The following is a 23,875-nucleotide window of genomic DNA, read 5'->3' as shown; positions in this document are numbered from 1 at the left end:
TTTACTCTATATTAATATCTTTATTTCTATGCTTAGAGATGCTTCATATCATTTGTTCTTTTTAGGGGTCTTCGACTCACTTCCACTTTAAACATAAGCACATTCATGTCTAATGTGAAACAGTACAGTATGTTTCAATGACAGTTATGTAAGTACAGTAGTAATAATAATAATAAACTTTATTTTATATAGTGCCTTTAAAGGTGGCTTCTCAAAGCGCTTTACAGTATGGAAAACAACAATAAATAAAAAGAATACACAATATAAAAAGAAGACCGTGGATGGTGGTACTAGGAAAAGCACAAGGGTGAAGAATGGAACCAGTTAAGTAAAGGCTCTTCTAAAGAAGGTTTGGAGTCTGGATTTGAAGAAGTTTAGAGAAGGTGGCTCTCTGATATCCTTGGGCAGAGAGTTCCAGAGCTTGGGGGTATAACAGGAGAAGGCCCTGTCACCCATACAACGTAGACAGGCTTGGGGGACAGTAAGGAGACCAGAATTAGAACTGTAAAATTAGTACTGAGGTGCCAAGCCATAAAGAACCTTATAGGTGAGCCAGTGCAAGGACTCCAGGATAGGCGTAATGTGATCACTTGCACTAGACCTGGTCAGGATCCTGACTGCTGAATTTTGGACATACTGCAGTTTGTTCAAAGTAGATTTAGATACCCCAGTAAGTAGAGCATTACAGTAGTCAATTTGAGAGAACACAAATGTGTTGATCAGCTTTTCAGCCACAGTAAGTGATAGCATAGGGCATAGTCTAGCGATATTTCTGAGGTGAAAAAAAGATGTTTTGACAATATGTTGCACATGTGGGTCGAATGTTAAGCCAGAATCGAACATCACCCCAAGGTTTTTTCAATTTAGACTGAAGCTCAAGTTCAGAACCATCTACAGATAGGATTACAGAATTGGCTTTACGAAGTTGATGGGGGTGCCAATAAGCATGACTTCAGTCTTGTCATAGTTAAGATTAAAGAAATTTTTAAGTTTTTATGTCAGAGATGCAGTTAGATAGAATAGAGACAGCCACATCAGTGTCAGGTTTGGTATGGATGTATATTTGAGTATCATCAGCGTAGAAATGATAGCTGAGGCCATGTGATCTTAAAAGCTGACCAAGTGGAAACATGTAAATGCTGAAGAGCAAGGGGCCCAGTATGGAGCCTCTGTCTGGCCCAAGCCAGTCAGGTGTGACTTCTAGGAGGTGTGAGCAGCGGGCCTCTGACAGGTTACCTTGCTCTTAGGCCAGCAGCATGGAGCCTCACTGTCCTGTAACTGATGCGGGCATTGTCTGCCAGCAGTTTCAGTAGCAGTCTGCTGAAACCTTCTCTGCTGTCGGGATACAGTGGAGCAGCTTACTCCATAGTGTCTGGCAACGCTAGCACATGACATGCCTGCCTGCAGCATACTAACGGCCCTCTCCCTTGCTTCTAGGGACTTTCAAGGCATTATGGAATGCACAGAAAACTAAGTTCGGCCTTTTTTAAAGGTGACCTGATCAGGCATTGATCAATTGGGTAAAAGTGCACCTTACAAGCTTTTGTGTGATTGGCAATACACAAGCTATATTGCTGGTCAGAGGGCTCAAAACAAATTGACAACTTTTTGTGAAAGTACATAAGCTATAATTATGGTGTTCTCATTCCAGAAAATGATGCATTTCATTTTTCCATCAGTATATAAAATACATTTGTGAAATATATTTTTTATTTTAATACTTCAGAACTTAGAAAGATCTAAAAGCAACAATGAATAAGTAATCCTTCATGTCTTTACCTCATTCCATACAGTATATTCCACAGAGCTTTGGGATACAAATTGTCATCAAGAAACATTGCTGTTTTATCTAACACCTACAAGGAGATTTTTTTATATTCTCCCTCTATGTTTATACTATAGGAAAAGGAACCTTAAACATATGTGTTGTCATACAGAATGTAAAAAAAGCTGACAATTGTTTACCAGTCATTTTATAAGGAAACAGAATTGTACCAAATTCATTCTTTCATATGATTTAGTTCATGTAGTTTACCTTTTCTGTTTTGTGTCACAATGTGTCAGTAAAACTAATGGACAACTTCAGATATCCGTGCTATTCATCAAAGTGATTTAAACTATCCAGTTGTAAGACATTTATTAAATGTCCTGTTTATTCACTAATTTTTTTCCCATTGATGTGTAATCTCTTAGGGCTGGAATCTTAAAACAAAAAATATGACCTTTAGAAAAATTTCAGTTTAGTTCTAGGTAGTTTTTGAATCACAAAACTATTAAATCTCTAGCTTTGAACAATACCTTTGGAATGAACTAAACATATCATATGGATTTATGTAAACATTATATGGATTTATTTAAGTGCCCATGTACACCAGCAGTGTTTGGAGCACTTCACAGGATAAAACAAAACAAATAAAAAGGAGAAAGAAGAAAAAAAAACTCAACTAAAGATAGAGCTTATTGTGGAAAAAGGAGATTCTGACTAAACAGAGTACAAATAACATTTCTCAAATTAGGAGGGAGTGAGTTCCTGAGTAAGGTAGCTGAAAGCAAATGCCTTGAGACACATCTACCTATAAGAAGGTACTTAGTACATAAGGAGTAATGAGAGATGTGATGTACTGTGGAGAACTGGAGTTTTGGGCTTTAAAAGTAAAATTTTGAACTGAATGCTCTTAATAATGGTGAGCCATTGAAGACATGTCAGAGTTGGAGTAATGCTGGAGTAAAGTTATTGAGCCTTGAATGCATTAGAAGTCAAGAAACTAAGTTTTGGACCATTTCAAGTTTGTTTAAGGAGCGGGAAGGGAGACCATTATGAAGTATTACAGTAATCTAGTTGAGATGTGATAAAGGCATGAATCCGGATTTCTGCAACACTGTAATCAAGAAAAGACCAAAAGCATGTATTTCTGAAGTGAAAAGTAAGAGAGTTTATAAATTGCTTTATTTGGGCATTAAGATAGTTCTGAGGATCAAACAAGAGCCCCAGATTTCTCATAGCAGGGCATAATTGGAGGCTACTGTTTCCACATTGTAGAAAATGTAATAAATTGGGTGTGTCTTCCCTGGGATTTATGCACATCACCTCAGTTTTTGTCATATTAAATGGAAGAAATTTGAGCTCAATCAGGTCTGAATTTTCTTCACACAGTTTTACAGACTAGAGACATAGACACATTAGATAGAGATGTAAAGCTGAATGTAGTCAGGGTTACAATGAACGCAAACATCATTTTTTTTACCAGCAGCCATATCACCCTGCAACTCACAACTGGCAACCCACTGAAGCTAAGCAGGTGTGAGCCTGGTCAGTACCTGGATGTGAGACCTCCTGGGAAAAACTAAGGTTGCTGCTGGAAGAGGTGTTAGTGGGGCCAGCAGGGGACGCTCATCCTGCGGTCCATGTGGGTCCTAATGCCCCAGTATAGTGATGGGGACACTATACTCTAAACAGGCGCTGTCCTTCGGATGAGGCGTTAAACCGAGGTCCTGACTGTCTGTGGTCATTAAAAAATCCCAGGGCGCTTCTCGAAAAGAGTAGGGGTCTAACCCCGGTGTCCTGGCCAAAATTTCCAATTGGCCCTTACCAATCATGGCCTCCTAATAATCCCCCTCTATGAATTGGCTCTCCCCACTGATAGCTGATGTGTGGTGAGTGTTCTGGCGCACTATAGCTGCCGTCGCATCATCCAGGTGGAGGGGAGTCCCCATTACCTGTAAAGCCCTCTTCTCATGTCCAGAAAGCGCTATATAAGTGTAAGCAATTATTATAATATTTTTGCCTATTGGGAGTAAATAGAATAAAAACAGAACAGGTCCTAAAATGGATATTTGGATACACATGAAGAAAGGGACATAAAATTAGTAATGGCAACAAATTATCTATCAAACTATTTCAAAGGTGAGATGGATGTGTCTAAAAAATGAAAAACATTCATTCAGAGTGTAGTGTGCTCTCTGAAGGCACCAGTTCTGTAGGGTTTGGGCATTTACGGGGACAATTAATAATTGTAGCCGTAAATCACAAAATGATTCTTTTGATGGCTTTAGAATCCAACCATGCGATATAACTCAAACAAAGCACACACACAGGTACTAATACACGAGGATACATTTATTAATACATAGAATATGCATGTAAACCTAACAGATCTTATCGAGAGGGTTATCAGAATACAAAAGGTATATATTCAATCAGTTACAAAGAGTTACATATATCAAGAGGACATATGTTCAGTATATCATTCATTTAAGACCATTTCATAAATGAACTTGGTTATAACTTCTACATTAGATACTCAAAACAAGTACATAACTCTTAGGAATTAAATTGATATCAACTGGTTTGGATAGCAATTGAATTCTCGAGCTGTAATGCATTGAAGTTGAATACTCATCCAATCTCTGGGGATTCAGATCTCCTGTGGGCACAAAGAAACAGTTGCAGGCTTCTAAGCTGTCCAATCCGTGCTCTCTGGCTCCGTGCCAGGCTGTGCTGTGCGGCTTGCGATGGTGCGCTGCTGATGCTGCTGACCGACTAGTTAGTGTTGGCTTTAACTAGCAAAGTTTGTGCACAGGAGAAAAGATGACTGTGGGTTCCAGCAAGTCAGGAAGAGGACCGGTTCGTTCCTGATGAAGCGCTAGTTCTGAATAGTGATTCAGCTGTCCACAGTTTCGACCTGTTCACGAGGCTTGCTGCTGATGCTAACCTCGGGTGGATCCTCTGGTTACTCTCTGGCAACCTCCGCTCTCGACTCTTAGAACAAAGGAAAGTTCTGGCACTCGGACACACTGGCCGTTCCGTGGTTGTCCGGGCTGAGTCTCAGGATGGACAGGAGGCGCTCTGTGAGAATGTCCTGCCCTTGGGAGCCTTCTGCTCCTGGGCCGTCCTGCCCTGGAATTCTCCTTTGAATTCCCTTTAGAATTGTCCACAGAATTCTCTACTGAATCCTACTGAATCTTACTGAATCTCACAGGCCCTCTGTGTTGCCTGTTTTTACCTGGAGGAACTTCAGCTCATTGATTGGCTGAAAGTTCCATGGGCATCAGAGTCCCACGTGGGTTACTCGGCCCTACCAGTCCCTGATTGGTTGATCAAGGTGAGATATGAGTCACTTACTCCTGACACTTAGGAATGCAGTCCAGATGTCCATCTGGGACTCCCTAGACAGATAGGCGCCAATGGATGACCATTGATCATGATAGCCAGGCTTAGCTAAGTGCATCCCCATTTGGGAGCTGTCCCTTATCAAAAGAAAACATCTTTAAATCAGCCTGCATGAATAGCTTCTCTGTGGCTGCACCACAGAGATTAAGAGGCAGATGGGGCCTCATTTGGGAAAGCACAGCAACACTTAATTCTGTCTTATTAACAAGCATTGCCGCTACAAGAGGCTGGGTGGAGTGTTGGCACTGTGGCGAAGGATCTTAATCTGTACCTGATCAGATCCTGTGGCTGGTAGAAGAACTCCACCCTGTTGGGCCCCTGAGCAAGGCCCTGAACCCAAGCTCCTCCAGGGGTGCTGTATAAATGGCTGACCTTGCACTCTGACCCCAAGCTTCTCTCCCTGCCGCTGTGTGTCTCATGGAGAGCAAGCTGGGGTATGTGAAAAAAAAATTGTAATGCAAGAAATTGTATATGGCTAATAAAGTGATCTTATCTAAAACCATACTGAAAAGTTTTAGGATTTGGTGTCTCCATTGAGATTGTGATCAAAATACATCTTGAATACTGGTAAGTTGGTAAATTTTGATTCACCAGAAAGAAAGATTTGAGTTTGAGTTACAATGTCTGTGCATAATGCATGTACCGCATATCTAGACTTAACATTTGATTTAATACATTCTGGTTCTAATATAAATTGAATATGAATCACTTTAAATTAGAGCAATGTTTTTGATAAGATACTGTGTGTAGAGAAACTACATAAGGTAAGTTTAGCTGGGTAAGTTTATCTGTAGTTCCAAATGTCCTTAAATGTTGTTAAGCAGTAAATGCAGTTACAGTGGAGAGCACACCAAAACTGAATATTCATCATTTAATTTACTTTTTTCATTCACATGTAGCTTCTTTACATTTAATGTTGGATCATTTTGATCATTAAATGAATTAAAAAGTATATCCTTTTGTGTGTTTGTTTAATTGGGTTCTCTGTATCTACTTTTATGACTTAGATGAAGATCTGATCACAATTTAGGTCAAATCTATGCAGAAATTCAGAAAATTTTAAAAGGTTCACAAACTTTCTAGCACCACTGTAACCGTGGATTTGCCACTGGACTCTGTTCTGCTAAATTCAAATAAATAATAAGTACCACTGTATACTAGGCTGCTAATGTCATGCTAGTGTCATATACAGTATATCATACTGGCAAATTCCCAGTGACTTATTGTTTTATTTCTTCCTCTGCAGGTTCACTGCTTTTCTTTTCAAGTGAAAATGCCAATAGTAGTGTTTTATCATCTGGTAAGTAACAGTGGAAATTTAAACCCAGAAGACCATAATGCATAACAGGAAGAAAAAGAAGCCATTCATCCATGTAACTCATTTGGATGGAGAATCTTGTTGATCCGTGTTATGAAAGATGCCTGAAAGAAGAGCATCAGCTTCAATACGACTGCATACTGTAGTTTGTTTCTTTGCTTAAAAAGTACATCCTATTCTCATATTTAAGAGCACTTCCCTGTAGTTTCCATTTTTCTTCTGTATCACTAATCATTTTTACATTATTTTACATACTTCTTCAGTGTTTATCAATCCACCTACTGTAATTTGATTTTTTCCACATACTTGTTAGTATATCAATGGTCTACTGTCTAGACCATTGATATATATTAGGACACTCATGGTCCTAATACAAGATCCCTGTCGGTTTTTTGGTCATTGTGTCATGCCAATTTGAGTATTTAGCCTTTAGTTTAATTTGGTTTTCTATCCCATTTAACCCATTCTTAACCTAAACATACTGCAGCAAAACAAGTCCTGTGTAGGTAGTGTGGGAAGAGACTGTTTTAGGCTCACCAAGCAGCTTTATTGCCCTTGACTTTACAAGCAGCATATACAGTACTACATACTATACTATATAATACATAAGACTATATAGTATATCATTGGATAGGAGTATATCAGTACAAAAGTATAGTTTCTAAGTAGTTTAAACATTAAAGCATAGTTATTAGAAAAAAAAGATATTGTCATAAAAAACAGTGTTCTCCTGCTGCACCAAGAAAGTACTTGTAAAATACAATAGCAATATATTGGATGACCAACTCCATTTGAGCTATACAAACTGTATATTATTAACTTTATTTATTATGTCAATTTGTCATATTAACATTAGATATGTTATAGACATAATTTAGTCATGTCTTTAAAATGCTAAATAAAAGAGAAATGACCTACATATAAAAAGAACAGATCCCTTTTACATTCTATGCTGTATTTTTATGCTTTTTGGTGTTTCAACAAGTTAGTGATGATAATATGGATATTCAAAAATATCTGATGGCAAAGTTGCCTGGTCTTATACCTCATTTTGTTAATTTCTTATTTCTAAGTGGCCCACAACAACTGTGTTCAACTAAGTTTAGTGTTTGTGCTTCGGCTCGGATGGCTAAAGAACCGGAACAGGAGATTCTATGCATTTTTCTATTCAGGCACTCAATAAATATGAATAGACTTTTGTCAATAGAAAGCTAAAACACAGAATTAATTGTCAATTGTTAATTGTCAGTGACACACATCCAAACATGTCAAAATTTATGGTGAATTTCTGTCCATGACTCAATAATCTTGCAAGAACGGAAGGATCAGTTCTATTGGCGCTAAGAGAGATCATAGTTATAGTAACTGCTAGGAGTTACTAAATGACTGAACTTGAAGCCAATTTGTATCTACAGTACCTGACTGGCTGACTTGATGATCGAATCAGCACTGTTAATGTCTCGCAGATGAATAGTTTCTTATTGTATGTGATCATTCATCGATTTTCTAACTGCTTCATCCACTTTGGGCTCTAAGGGGATCCAGAGCCTATCCTGGCAAGCAATAAGCACAAGGCAGGATACATCCCAGACAGGACACAAGTGCACTGCAGGGCAGACACACATTTGTCAATAGAAATGGTCATAGGGCCAATTTTCTGAGATGCCAGTTACCTAACCAGTATGTCTTCGGACTGTGGAAGGAAACCAGAGCATCTTGTGAAAACTCATGCAAACACAGGAAGCCTAAATAAATTCCATGCACACTACAACCCAGGTCTGATTATATTAACCACTACACTACAATATATCAACAGCATTATTTTAAAAAGTAGATTTTTATCATCTGTTATTCTCATTGTGTGACCATCTATACTTGGTTCTAACTTTAATTTAAAAAAGACAAATTAGTATTTGTCATGTGTTGATAGTTGTCAAGGACACCAGTCCTATAAACTATCAGTCTTATCTTGGTATTATTCAAGTAGGCTCAAAGCTAGAAATATTTTGCTTGCAGTATGTTCTTATTTCAAAGACTAGCTCATAAAGATTATGTATTCTCTTTTACTTTATTTGTATTTTTTCCCTGTATAGTAGCTTTCAGGGAAACATTCCTGGAAAATAACCAACAAAAAGTGATTTGCATGAGATTAAAGTCTCGCTGATCTGTAAAACAAACAGAGAAATTAATGATTGGCATGTGCCTAAATTTTAACAAAGTCATTAAAAATATCAAACTAACCTCATAATGTGGTGGGCTTTACCCTGTGAATGTCTTTATTTCTGAAAAAACATATGTACTGTATAATCAAATCCATTTTTTTAAGTCAGTTAAATTAATGACCTCTTCTGTTATTCTCTCTTCTGAAACTGACCTGTAGCCCAGGATCCATGCTTCTCATACATCAAACTGAATGAGTCATGGCGCAACATCGGGTTCACATATTTTCCCAATCACTGGATCCAAGAACCTATGAATGGTGAGTGGTATCGCTTTGAAGGACTGGCTGGAGACATCTTACCTACAAATTGTATTACTAGTTATCATTGTGGAGCACTATCTCCCATCTGGATGAATGGTAATCTCCCACAAGAAGGTAATGGAAGCCAAGTAACAGAAGCTTGCATTTATTATGGTTCCGTCTGCTGCTATTGGAGACAAAATATGGAAGTAAAGGCCTGTCCAGGAGGATACTATGTGTACAGTCTGCCTAGACCAGTCTATTCCTATTCAACTTATTGTTCAAGTGAGTATACTCTTTACCAAATTGGTGTTATTACTTTTGTTTAATCTAAATTACTCATGTGGATTATATTAATTTACTGAATTTCAGATTGAATACATGTACTAAAAATAAATTCAGTAGTAATCTATTTTCAAGTTAAAAAATCAAGCAGTTAAATTTCCTTGAACACAAGGACATGAGACCACTGAAGGAGAACACAGGCTGCTTTGTGTGTTTAAATTTAGTGAGAGAAACCTACAGTATATCTCTGCTGAAAGATACTGAACAAAATGGAAATGGAAGCTTTAAAAGCTAGGTAATGAAGGACAGGCATACATTACAATGCGCAGTTCTTATGAAGGTACAGCAGAAGATCCCTATTGTTTTAGCAGTATGAATATGCATGTGCTATAGCTAGATAAATGAAAATGATTTCAACAGCTTTGCATATACAGTATGAAATTGTTTACAATATTTTCCCCAATGTTTGACATGTTACATAGATTAGTGTGTTTTACACTAAAGTATTTAAAAGTATTTTAAGTATTTATTGATGAAATTTAAGTGAGAACTTTAATTGTAAAATCTCTACAATTATTTCTATAAATTGTAATTTAGGCATTTGGGATTAATAAATTAGTTCTTTATGTTCTCCCCTTACAGAATAGCAACTACAGTAGTTCAAGTATTAGCAAAACACTCGAAGAAGGCTCCAAAGCCAAAACGTTGTGTCTCTTTTCTTCTCTTTTCAGCATGGAATAAACCCTTACTTGTTCCTGAATAGCAATTGTAGACTACTACAGTACTTCTAACAAAAATCCTAAAATCACTTTATTAGCCATATACAATTTCTTGCATTAGGAATTTGTCTTTTCACTTACTCCAGCTTTGCTCTCCATGAGACACACAAGCAGGGAGAGAGAGAAGCTTTTGGGGTCAGAGCACAGGGTCAGCTATTTATACAGCAGCCCTGGAGCAGTTGGAGTTAAGGGCCTTGCTCAGGGGCCCAACAGAATAGGATTCCTCTGCTGGCCACAGGATATGAACCAGCAGCCTTCCAGCTACAGGTGCAGATCCTTAGCCACAGAGCCACCGCTCCTGTAATGTAAATTAAGCTGAGACTGAAACTAAAGAGTTACAGTATTTGTTTGTTTTAAAAAAATATAAAAGGGGATATAAAAAACAAAGTTTGTGGTCAATTGTCTTAATTATATTCCGATGAGTAATTGGAAGGTTATTCTAAACTATACAGTACATATTCCAACAACCACATCATACAATATATCAGTATGTAATTTTTAGTCCACAGCACTTGTTCTCCATCAGCCTGTGGCCCAAACTCACAATGTGATACAGATACTGGGAGGTGTTCTTGTAATAATGGATACGAATTCCCTGACACATTCCCTCCAGCAAATAATTCAGACTACTGCGAAGGTAAGTCTGGCAGGTGAAGGTTCTCCACCTGTTGGTGAACGGACTACCAATGTCAATTTACTCAATTACTGTTCTTGTTTGTTTTTGTTGCCTTAATTGACAACTTACCAATTGTGTACAATAAATACATTTGGGGTGGTGTCTGTGCTTTCACTCATATTTCATATTTTCTATGATACCACACCAATCTCCCACACTACCTACATTCTAGTGCTTATAATTCATACATGCATCTGCAACAATAAATTCCACCTTACATGCTTGAAAGTATCTTTAACAAATTTACAGGTACCATTTTATGAACGAAAAAGTGATAATGACACCAAATATACAGTACACAGCCACTTTAGATATCTGCTGAATTGTATTAAAAGAAGCAGATATGTTGAAGGTACAAACCTAAAATTAAGTGGCAGAAAATAAAGCTTCTTTCATGTTATAATATTGTGGTGTCTCCGGGGGAAAGGTTTATGTAACTGAGACCAAAGTACTCACACCACGCTTCTCTTCTATTATTTCCGGGGAGTTTTCTGTTTCTCCAGTCCGTCTGTCTTCCAAGCCAATCCGCAATCAGTTCGCTCAATCCTTATTCAATCCAAGTTCCAAAGTCTGTAAAGTACCACAAATCCGCGTCATATCCAAATCACAAACCATTAACAGTAAACCATAATCCTTTATTCCTTTCGTTAATCCGTTTTTCTTCGATCCTTACCAAGACCAACCTGATTCCACTATCTCCTCCAAACGCATTCACCTACTGGCTTCCGCGCTGGTTCACTGTTTCCAGGGCATATATATTTTGTTTCCTCGTAAGCCCTTTCCATCTGCGGGTCAGCTGGTTTCTCTTGGCGGAGGTCTAAGATCGGGAAGAGGATTGCTACCGAAGCGACGACCAATGGATCGGGTTTTTGCCTGTGGACTACTCTTTGCTTTGTATTGCTTGGACTTTGGGGATTGCTTTGAAGTCTTTGTGCGTTTGGATTGGAGTGGACCCTTCGGAGAGTCGGCATGGAGGCCTCCTCCAGGATGGCGGAAGGGTCTGACTCCTACGACCGGCCTGGGGAGGCTCCCAGGCTGAAATGGACTTTGCTGTTTCGCTGGATGCGTGAGGGTGAACCACCTGGACGGCGTGTGTTTGAAGATTATGTTTTGTTTGAGGTTTTGGGCCTTACGTCCAATGATGTGTGGTGTGTGCAAGGGAATAGACCCTTGAAGTATATTGATGTTTCTTTGAGAGATGAAGAGATATATAAGAGGGCGTCTGCTAGAGTTACAGACAAGAAAAAGGATAATTGTTTTGAGAGACTATGAGGTGTTGGGTTGCTACAATGACAATTTTCGTGTGGTGATAGTGCACTTATATGACCCCTTTCTTGGGGATGCTGATGTAACGGTTTTCCTCCTATGACATGTCTCAGTCATGGGTCAGCCAGAGAAAATTATGGATAGCCGTAATATCTGGACTGGGAAAAGGAAGTATAGAGTGCTACTTTGATCTGACGCACATGGGGCAGGGGGCTTCCATCACCCCCCAGCATCTTTTTCTTTGGGTTCCAGCAGGGGCTATTTATTTTATCAAAATCAGCCCCAGTTCTGTAGGAAATGTCATAACTTCGGACATCATGCGGCCAAGTGTAGGGAGAATGTGTGTATGATATGTGATGAGACCGGGCATGTTGCGAGGGAATGCCGAAAGAAGGTTTGCACTCTATGCGGCATGGAAGGACACTTGTTCAACATCTGTAAGTGGAGAAACACAAATGGCACGGGAATATGACCAAGGCATACTTAGAGTGGACGGAGAGGAGGAGGAGGCCTCTGAGGAAGAGGAAGAGGGGGCTAGGCTGGAAGTGGGTGTGGCTCCAGTTAATGAGGGAACACAAGAGGTTGAGCTTCAGCAGGAAGCAGGGCAAGGCCCAGCTGGTCAGGATATGAATGACGAAAATGCCACAGTTCTGGAAATGGCAGAAAGCGAGCAGGAACCTGGGAAAGTGATAGCTAAAAGACAAAGGGAAGAGGATGAGGGCGATTCCGGTGCGGAAGAGGAGAAGAAGGTGAGGGAGGAACCAGTGGAAGAGGGCCAGTACGGGGAGATGGAGGATCAACCAATGCCAGGAATGGAGGTCAAAGCAGAAGAATCAGGTGACCCTGTTGAGGAGGAATCTCCAGCTTCAGCCCAGAGGAGGGAGAAAACTTACCTGAGGTCCCAGTTGATTGCCCCGGACATCATCGATACGTCCGGGGAGGATAGTTCACGCTATCCCTCTATTGGGGGGTACTCACCTGTGATGGATATTTCGGAGGATTCCAGCTCTGACCAGTCATATGGCATGGAGAAAGAGACAGGGCTGGAACCACCATGAGTCTCCATATCTGTACGGTCAATGCAAGAGGTCTGAAAGACAGAATAAAGAGGACTGTTTTTGAAACTTTGAGGAAGCACAGGTTTGACGTGTGCTTCCTACAAGAAGTTCATTTAGCTGGGGAATATGACATTCACAGGTTCGCGAAGGATTGGGGTAATTTGAAGTCACAGTGGAGTTTGGGGGGAGTGCATTCAGCAGGGGTTGGAATTGTTTTCGGGAGCACGGTGGCGGAGGAAACAGAGTATTTTGATGGTAAGTCCAGGAAGGGTGATTGTGGGCGGGCACCAAAGTCCGTTTGATATTTGCTCACCTAGTGCCTTGGTGCACTACAGACAGGCTGGTCTTTTTGGGGGGGGATTTTAACGAAGACATTTTGGCATGGACAACAGGGCCAACCGAGATTAATCAGATGTTGCGTGACTAAAAGACAATTTTAAAGGTTTCTTCTCAAACTTTCCGGTCACCTGGCAAAATACCAGGGGAATGGGGAAAAGATTGGATTATATGTTTGTATCCTCAGGCATTTCAATCCAATGTGTCACAGTGACTCTGACATGGTTTTCGGACCATGTAATAATTCGGGTGGAAATCGGTGACTCTTGCACGTGTTTTGGAAGAGGACTCTGGAAATTAAATACAGTTGTTCTGCAGGAACACAATTACATCCAGCTGATCAGAGACAAACTCTTATAATGGGTAGCTCAGAAAAGCAGCCGGCCAGCTTTAATTGAATGGTGGGAAGGTGTGAAACGACAGCTTAAAAGGATCTCTCAACAGTATTGCACACTGAGAGCACGTAGAAAAAACATGGAGGTGTGGCGGTTACAGGAGGAACTACAAAAGATTTATGAGCAAGGGAATTGTGATCTGGTCTTTGATATTCAAAGATCCCAAGAGTTGAAGGTCCAGCTGAAGGAGATTCATGTTAGTAGGGCATGAGACTTTTTGTTTCGTTTAGGTGACCGTGTAATGGAGCAATCAGAGGATGTGTCAGGCCAGTTCTTTTGGTCAGTGAGGGCAAAACAAGTAAAGAGAAACTGAGGGTATTAGAGTGAGCTCTGATAGGGTGGTTCGGTCATCAGAAGGAATGGTAGAGGCTGCCTCGCGATATTTTGGGGTATGCTTTCAAGAAGAGAGTGAAAACATAGAAGAAATAGCTGGACTGGTGGTAAATAGATCGGAGGCACAGGAGATGGAGGGACTGGACATAGGATTTAAACTGCTGGAAGTGGAAAAGGCCATGCACAGCCGGGGGAAAGGCAAGGTCCCGGGCATTGATGGGCTGCCCGTGGAATTTTATTTGACCTTTTGGGACCTACTCGGACCAGTTTTGGTAGAGGTGTTTGAGGAAATTTTAAAAGGCCGAGGTTTGAGTGAATCTATGAGGTAGGGGGTCCTTGCCCTACTCTATAAAAAAGGCGACTCCTTAGATTTGGGTAACTGGAGGCCAATCCAATTCCTCTGTGTAGATTACAAGATCCTTGCTAAAGTATTGTATAGCCGACTACGGAAGGTTTTGCCAATATTGATCCACCCTAATCAGTCGTGTGGTGTGGCGGGTAGATCTATATCCTTGGACTTAAAACTTATAAGAGACTCAATTGCCTGGGCAGAGGACAGAAATATGTCTTTGGTTGTAGTGAGCCTGGATCAAAAAAAGGCTCATCACACTTTTTTTGTGGTTGGTACTGCAAAGGTTTGGCCTGAGTCCTAGGTTCGTTAATTGGTTAAAGTTACTTTATGTCAACATTGGTTTTAGGGTGTGTATCAATAGGCACATGGGTGGAAAAGTTCGGATAGGAAGAGGGGTAAGACAGGGATGCCCTTTGTCACCCTTGCTGTATATTCTGTATGTGGAGCCTTTGCTTATCATGATTAGATCTAATAGTAAGGTAGATGGTTTGTGTGTGCCAGGAAGTGGAGGTAGGCAAGTTAAGCTTGCTGCATATGTGGATGATGTAACTTTGTTACTGAGTTTGGAGTTTAGTCTGCAGTATGCCCTGGAGACTGTAGACAAGTTTGGCCGGGCAACAGGCTCTAAGGTAAATAGGGACAAAAGCGTGATAAAGATCTTTGGAACGTGGAGAAACAAGGCCAAGGTGTCAGAGGCCCTGAGGGCAGAACTTGGGCCAATAAAGATACTAGGAGTAGAATTTGGATCTGGGGTGCTAGGGCTACACAACTGGAAAATACAGCTGAACAAGGTTGGTGTTTCAATTTATCTGGTGTACGAGTATGTGAGAAGGGTGGATATGTACAAAGGATGTCATCAAAGTAGGAGGGATGTACCGGATCTACCTTTAAAGTTAAATGCTATATTTGTTGCGGGTGTGTGTGAAGCTGTGCATAAGGAGGTACAACATGAGTACCAGTATTTTGCAAGGCTTTAGTTCTCCTGGTCAGTGCGGCCTGTGTAAGTGGACAAATACCACGCCCAAAGTGGTAAGGACACTGTGGTTTTATAAACAAGCAACAATCTGGTTGACAAAGTATTCGAATGGGAAGCTGGATTAGGTGTGTGTGTGTGGCATAGAGCCTTGTATGAAAGAGCGAGGGAGGTGTGCGTGCAAAAAGAATACCCAGGCATAATGGTCCCGGAATATTGCTGGAGGTTCCTGCACTATAAAGGATTACCTAATAGGATGAAAGACCTGAATTGGTTGTGTGGGTGGGGGAGGCTCTCGGTGCAGGAAGTTATGCATAAACATAAGCTGACAAAGTCGTCTGTGTGCCCGAGGGCTGAATGTGGTGTGGTAGAATCGATTGCGCATGTGTTCTGGGGCTGTAGGATGGCACAGTTAAAGGTTTCTTCTCAAACTCAAAATAAAACATAGAGTCTTATTTTCTGGGTTAAGGCCGCGTTTCCAGCTAACAGAGGCTGTGGTTTTATGGGGCTGGAAAACGATTAAGGGCGATGAAAGGATCAATTTTCTGTTGTGGTTCATTGTGTGTTTAATCAAACTGATTTTATGGGACAGTAGGAACCACTTGGTGAAGTATGGATGTGAGGGGGGAGTGCAAGGGATCAGTGGGCATGTAAGGTACGAATTACGCAGGCAGCAGAGATATGAGTATAACAAATGGGGCTACCATGCTGCTAAGGAACGGTGGAAAACCTTTTTTGATTTAGGATAAGGATGGACTGTGTTCTGTAATGTGATTGATTTTGTTGTGACTTGTTCTTTTTGTATATTAATAAAAAACAACAACAAATATTGAGCAGATCGTTCCTGAAATATCTGTCCTGGATCACTCTTCCCCTGGTCATCTTACAATATAATAAAATATAACTAAAGTAAAAAGAATCAAATCAAAGAAGCTTTTGTTTTAATGCATTAACAGATACAGAACCATTAAAATTTAAATCCTTGGAGTGCTAAAACATAAGTAATGTTATAATGGCTTATGTTTTATTCAAACATTTCAATTGTCTATTGCAATGGTACTCTGGTTATTAGATTGGTACAATGAACAGATTGATACTGTACATATGGTACTGAATGTACTATGTAGTACATTAATTGATATATGTAATACCTTAGTCCACAGTACAGTAAGTAAACATTAGAAATTATTGTATTACTGTGTGATGTCAGTATTTGAATACTGTATATTTTTCTTCAGATATCGATGAATGCAAAGAGAACTCCTTAATCTGTGGTTCAAATGCTGAATGTACGAACAATGCTGGGAGTTACACCTGCTCTTGTTACAGTGGGTATACTCCTCCTCCTGGAGTCACACTGACAAATCAATCATGGCCATGTAAAGGTAAGATCATCTTATCATAGTCTATGTCATGTGAAATGTTAATTTCAACTTATTACTCGTACACATTAATCAGAAATCTAACCGCTTCATCCAATTCATCCAATTCATGGTCATGGGTGATCTGGCAAGATCCGTCCATTGCAGGTCACACACAGACACCAACATACACACACACACCAGGGCTAATTTTCCCAGAAGCCAGTTGACCTACAACTATGTCTATGGACTGTGGGAAGAAACTGAAGCACCTGGAAGAAACCCATGTGAACATGGGGAAAACATACAAACGCCATACAGATAGAACCCGAAGTCTGGAATATAACCCAGGGCCCCTGCACCACCATGCTGCTGCCTGGTAGACATCATTAACATTATTTCTTTTGCAAATAAATTTATATTTTATAACATTGACAAGCATCAGGATTAAGTCCTTAAAAACTGTTAGCTTCCACACTTTTTTATATGCAGTAATTTTTTATGATGACTACTAAATTTAAATTAGACAATTTTAAAGTGATCAGATGTTCCCTTTGAATTTCTATAACAACAGTTTCTGACTTTTGATCAAATTATAGAACCCATTTTTATTCTGAAGATATTTGAAAACAATGCTGTGGTTTGTAAAATAGCACTAAAATATAATACAAATAACAGGACTTTGAATTTTCTGGCAGTTTGTTACTGATCATGATTTAACAGCATGAAGGGACACATGGTTTTTCTGTAATTAAGAGTGCCGTTCTCAACAGATATTGATGAATGTGCACGATCGCCCCCAATCTGTGGTCCAAATGCTCAATGTACCAACAGCGTTGGGAGTTACAGCTGTGCCTGTGATACTGGGTTCATTATCCCCACTGGAGTCAAAGTGACAAACAACTCACATCCATGTCAGGGTAAGATTGTTTTACAGTACTTCAAAAACCCGTGATTTGGTTTGCTTACACTTAGTAAATAACGTTTCCATTATAAGCATTGCATTTTATATTTTGTTAGGTTTTAACTTATTATAGTTATTTGATGGATTGAATTTTTGTTTATATTCAGTTCCGGGGTGTCAGGAAGGACTCATATTTCACTAAACTGGTTTGAAGACCATTTCAATTGGAATGCCAGGATATCCCTGTTTTATCTTAGAAACATTCCTAAGGAGCTGACTCAGAGGACCTTACCAGATCTTTGATTTAATTTTCAATTATAATTATTTTCCTTGAACACTAAAGTTAGGCTTGATCAAAGTCTTGTTTCTTCACTATGTTTTTCTTCTAGTATTGGATTTATGGTATTATCTAGGCTACCCAAATTTAAATTATTCAGTTCAGTACTATTACTGTGTGGGAAATAACAACCAGATTAATACAACCCTAACATTTTCTAGACATCGATGAGTGTGATAAAAATCCTTCAATCTGCGGTCCATATGCAGAGTGCATTAACACACCTGGGAAGTACAACTGCTCCTGTAATACAGGATACCGACCTCCAGATGGAGTCACAATGACAAGTAATATATACCCTTGTCAAGGTATGTTGAGAAAAATGTAGCAATTTCTAATGTCTTTTCTAAATACTTGGAAATGCAAAAAAAAATCAAAGCAACTTCAGAAGAAACATTTCAAATTTGTCAAATTTAAGATGAAACATCAATGAAATGTTTTTAAAATATGGTCTGAATTAACCTTTTTGAATGTTTTGTACAGTAAAATAATGATCTATTTTACTATGACAATAAGATAATACCTTTAGCAACTCAATCTTCCAATAAACATGACCAGTAGTTGTTAATATACATATCAATCCCCAAGAAGCATAAGAACTAACAAACATAAATCCAAAAAGAAATGCTATGGCTGATAGGCAGAACTACAGTATATTTATTGCTTTGTAAATTAGTTATCAACTGTACTTACTGTACACTACTCGCTGATGAACAAGATAATGAAGCAACAACACAAACACAGAAATGAAAATGAAAATCAAAACCCTTTTGGATCAGAGGTAAATATGACTTAAACTGATTTTCTGCAGAGATCAATGAGTGCACAGAGGACCCATCTATCTGTGGTCCAAATGCAGAATGTACCAACACTGCTGGGAGTTACAACTGTTCCTGTGATCTTGGATACGGCCCTGCTGCTGGTGTTACACTGATAAATAATACAACTCCATGCGCAGGTAAAAACTAATTTTACAGAATTTAGCTGACTGACTGTCTTTGACACGATGAACAATTTGGAATTTGGCTTTCACTTCAGCAGGAAGGTGTATTGAATGCTGATAAATCCATTCTGGCAACTATCAATGCCTATCAATTACACCACTGTAGGCAGACAACTCCTTTTACAGTACAGTATAAGACAAATGTACACAGTACAATGCACATCAAAACTATAAGTGATTATAAATTTGTTTGATTCAAATTAGAGCGCCACAAAATATGTATTTATTATTTTAGTTTGAGTCACTAATGGTTATTTTCATTGTGTTCTTGTTCTTGACTCAACACAGACATTGATGAATGCCTACAGTCTCCCCCCATCTGTGGTCCAAACTCATTGTGTAACAACACTCCTGGGAGTTACAAATGCTCTTGCAAAACTGGATTTAGATCCAAACTTGGAACTTCGATAAGCAGTATAAACCAATGTCAAGGTAAATATTGAAAAGAAAAAAGACATATCTCTCAACATCAACTATTCTATGATCTTAAGGTGTTTAGTATGTAAAAATAAAACTGGATGCAGTCATTTCTGAGAATATAATGTAATCTATAAAATATAATCACACCGATTATTTTCCTCTAATCCATTAGTTTACCAGAATTCATTTTCCATGTTGATGTACTGTGTAAATAAAAATGAACCACAGTATTAAAAGTAATTTTATAATGAATTCACATAAATTATAATTGTATAGTTACTGTACTTCACATTAATGACAGACACTAAGTGGACTAAACACAGGGCACATGGTAATGGTGTTTTTTTACCTGGTGCAAGCTGCTTAGCATTATATATTAGTGTTAAATATGAATTTATGATGCACAATGTTTTATCGAAGATGCAAAAACATTCTGGAATTAGGAGAGGAAGAATTTAGAGGAATCAATATGTCTCGGGTTTTAACTTAACAAATACACCAAAGTAAACCTGTGTGATACAAAATGGAGGTAAATATAATAATTTAAAAAAATATTATGAACAGTAATACTTCAATGTAATTTAAGACCTACATAGTAACAATGAAACTAATTTAATGCAGACACTGATGAGTGTGAAGATGACCCCTCAGTTTGTGGTTCACATGCCAACTGTACCAACACTGCTGGGAGTTATATCTGTTCCTGTCACAGTGGATACAGTTCCCCTCCTGGAGTCTCACAAGTCAATAAATCACATCCCTGTCAAGGTACAGTAAATGTAACAAATGCTAAGGACAAAAAATCCTGTCAGGTTGGAAACGTGATGGTAGGTATAACTAAAATAAAATCTAATTAAGTACCTATGCTGTACTGTACATTCTCTATGTGTACCAGCACATATATTTCCTTACAAAATCCTTGCAGAACAAACTAAAAATAAAAACACATCACAGAATGTGATATTTATACTTTAAACTCAATATAACAGTGGAGTTTATGTAAACTGCATGGTCTCTATTTCTACAGAGGATGCTGTACTGTAGTTGAGTTGTTTAAGAAAACATAACTCACAGACCAAAACAGACCAATCTTTCCTCTTCAAAAAACAATGTCAATTGCGGGGATCATTTCACTGTTTGAAACAACCTGCATGAAACTGGAACTGTTATATTATGCTATAACAGTACCTACAAGCTGCCGATAGCTTTACTTGAATTGTGGATTTAATGTTCCTGACAATGTGCAAAACAGAAAAATGTGTACAGACATACTGTTACGAAGCATAGATCAGGAACCTTTGCAGACGGCAGAATCTGGAAGGGAGTGGAAAAGGACAACGGGGAGGGGACGAGGATCAGGGCGGGTTGACAAACAGGGGGGCATGACGACGGTGAGCAGGAGAGCGTGACCAAGGCAAACAAGTCCAAGGTAGTCCAGGGGGGAAAACAGAGAGTCCAAAACCGGGAAATCCAGATGAGACGAAAACAAGACACAATTAAAAACCAGAATGGGACCCAGTGCAGGGATAAGGAATAAAAACAGGATGAATAAACCTTTACCTGTTTCTTATCTTGTTTAATCAACTATCTTGTAATTACAAGATAACTGGCTATCTTGTAGATAGATACTTTATTGATCCAGTGAGGGAAATTGCAGTGCAACAGCAGCTTTACACAGACAACACAGCCACAGTGTGACGAATGATACAATAATAATAATAGTACAATCCATACAATACAATCAGTACAGTGAGGGGTGCACTAAAAGACAAACAAACTAGAACAGAACAGTACGCAGAAAAATCGTATAACACATATGAATATAAATATAGATGTAATATAGATATAAATAGATATAAATATAAATGTATTGCACGGGTCCCTGGCATATATTGCACAAAAAACGGTTGTGAACGTGAAAAGAAAGAGAGCAGATGTAGCAGTAGATGTGTAGATGTGTTTAGTCCAGAAACAGGTCACTGTCAATGTTGCCTCTGCCCAGACGCAAGGTGGATGCGTTGTACAGTCTTATGGCAGAAGGCAAGACTGACCTCCTGTAGCGTTCCCTGTCGCACCGTGGATGAATCAGTCTATTGCTGAATGTGCTCCTTATTTCTACAAGCCTGTCATAGAGGGGATGGGAGATGTTGTCCATGATGGCCTCTAGTTTGGACACCATTCTCCTCTCAGCCACTACCTCCAAGGGGTCCAGGTCAGACCCAATGACAGAGCTTGCTCTCCTGATGAGCTTGTTCAGCCTTTTTGAATCCACTAGTCTAATCCCAGGGCCCCAGCATACCACTGCGTAGAAAAAGGCGTTCGCTAACACCGACTGATAGAACATATGTAGCATCTTACTACATACATTGAAGGACCTGAGCCTCCTGAAGAAGTAAAGTCGGCTCTGACCCTTCTTGTAAATGGCCTCGATGTTCTTAGACCATTCCAGTCTATCGTCGATGTGGACTCCCAGGTACTTGTACAAGTCCACCATCTCCACGCCACTCCCATGGATGTAGACTGGAGTAGGTTTGACCTTTTTCCTCCTGAAATCTACCACCAGTTCCTTTGGTAATTACAATATATAGTAATTACTATATAATTAATTACAAGATATAGTATTTGAGGGTCACAGGATTAAGACATACATTTTTTTGGCATGGTTTTGGTGGCTTCGACCAAGGACTCTTGCTGTCTACTGAAGTGCGGCATGAATGTGGAGTTAGATTACTTAAAGCTGTTGCTTTAAACAGATAACTTAAACATTTTGCCTTTGGGAAATGGAGTTAACCTGAACCTAGTTAGTGGGTCTATCTGGATAACTTGATAAATTTCTGAATTAGTTAAACCTCCTTTGACTTAATATTTTATAGACAAAAAAAGCAAGCAATACCTATGTAAATGGACAGCTGCAGTGTTTAATAAGTCAATTGCTAAAATCTATACTGTTGCTGTGAAATACTACTACCAGGGAATTAATCTGCAGCAATCTTTCCTAGATACAATCAACAATCATATTATCTAGTTCAGGTGGGTAGCTGCGTCAGCATGCGTAGGCTGCAAAGGAACACGTAATAGGTTTATTCCATGCTGAAAAAAAGAAGAAAGAGAACACAACGTTTCGGCCGTGGAGCCTTCTTCAGGTGTGAGCACACCTGAAGAAGGCTCCACGGCCAAAAGTTGTGTTATCTTTCTTCTTTTTTTCAGCATGAAATAAACCTATTACTTGTTCCTATGCATCATATTATCTATGTGCTACTAACACTGCCAACTGCTCTTAACAATCTAAAATGCACTATGAATCAAATAGCTTGCAAAACTGTCAAAAGGAGGGAACCAATCTACATCGTATCATTTTGTTTTCAAAGTTGTTATATTAATTGAATAATTATTATCAAAAAGTGTATGCTACTACTTTGATTTTGTTTTGCTACAGAACAAACAAGCTCACCTCATATGTCTGACCTAGCTAAAACAGGACGTCAAAGCATAAAAAGCATTTTATGATTTGTATGTCCACATTTTTCATTTGGACATCTATTCTTTTTTGTACAACGTTTTTTGATTTTGCATAGCCATGTTTTTGTTTAGTTTGCCCTACCCTTTTTCAGTTTGAGCCACATTTTTTTTATTTGCAGCACACGTTTTATATTTTTGTCTTTTGCACTTCTGGGCCACCACAAAGAATGCCAAGTCCTAGAAAGGTGTGGATCTGATGCTGTATTCCCTGATTAGTATGCTTGCTGTTTCACCTGTGTCCAAATGGTATTATATTTACATTTTCCTGAAAATATTCAGTAAAAGTATTTTCCTTGTAGTAGGCACAGATAAGAATGAAAAATGTAGAGATTATTTTTGGAGCCCAAAGTAAATAAATACACTGAATATGGAATAGGGAGGTGTGTGTTGATTTCATGTGATTAAAGGAACAACAATCACCACAGCATTTGTAGTAGTTTATAATAGAATCATTGTCATTCTATAAAACAAGCAGTTCCAGTTAAATGATAATAGGTAAATTTTGTATTTTACTGTACACATGGATACATTGGATCCAAGATTTAAGAGGTCTTAATTTTGTTGTATACAAGATGATGTACTGTATACTTTTATTATGAAAATTTGGTAATTTTTCAAATCTTGATACTGGTTGAATTACAGTGTGTACACAGGTTTGAGGGTTGTGTCATCATCCAATATATGAATCTCATGCTGCTGCTACCACCACCCTCAGTATGAAAACATTGATCAATGATTCTATTTATCCAATAATTACTTCTCTCTACACATCCATAAAACTAATAGGTTTCCTTTTGTTTTACAAAATTTAGAACTATGAGAATTAACTGGTACTTTGAATTCTTTATCTGCATAAATGAAGAAAAACACTGAAACTATAGAACAGTGTTAAATACCCAATACATCTATTCCATGGTACAGTATGGCTA

General features: G+C 38.9%; 1 protein-coding gene across 1 annotated transcript in view; it reads left to right on the top strand.

Annotated features, from left to right (window-relative positions):
• LOC148650237 (uncharacterized) overlaps positions 1–23,875 on the top strand; it is a 98,006-nt gene that overhangs the window by 35,409 nt on the left and 38,722 nt on the right. The window contains exons 3-11 of the mRNA XM_088604924.1: positions 6,417–6,470; positions 8,869–9,234; positions 10,516–10,650; positions 16,641–16,787; positions 17,537–17,683; positions 18,166–18,312; positions 18,816–18,962; positions 19,296–19,439; positions 20,049–20,195. Of these exons, the coding sequence (XP_088461050.1) occupies positions 6,417–6,470; positions 8,869–9,234; positions 10,516–10,650; positions 16,641–16,787; positions 17,537–17,683; positions 18,166–18,312; positions 18,816–18,962; positions 19,296–19,439; positions 20,049–20,195 (1,434 nt within the window). The remainder of the gene's footprint in view (positions 1–6,416; positions 6,471–8,868; positions 9,235–10,515; positions 10,651–16,640; positions 16,788–17,536; positions 17,684–18,165; positions 18,313–18,815; positions 18,963–19,295; positions 19,440–20,048; positions 20,196–23,875) is intronic.

Source organism: Lepisosteus platostomus, chromosome 13, assembly GCF_059453375.1.
Source record: "Lepisosteus platostomus isolate fLepPlt1 chromosome 13, fLepPlt1.hap1, whole genome shotgun sequence".
Classification (NCBI taxonomy): Eukaryota; Metazoa; Chordata; class Actinopteri; order Semionotiformes; family Lepisosteidae; genus Lepisosteus; species Lepisosteus platostomus.
The sequence above is the reverse complement of the archived record's forward strand: the minus strand, read 5'-3'. Positions and strand labels throughout refer to the sequence as shown.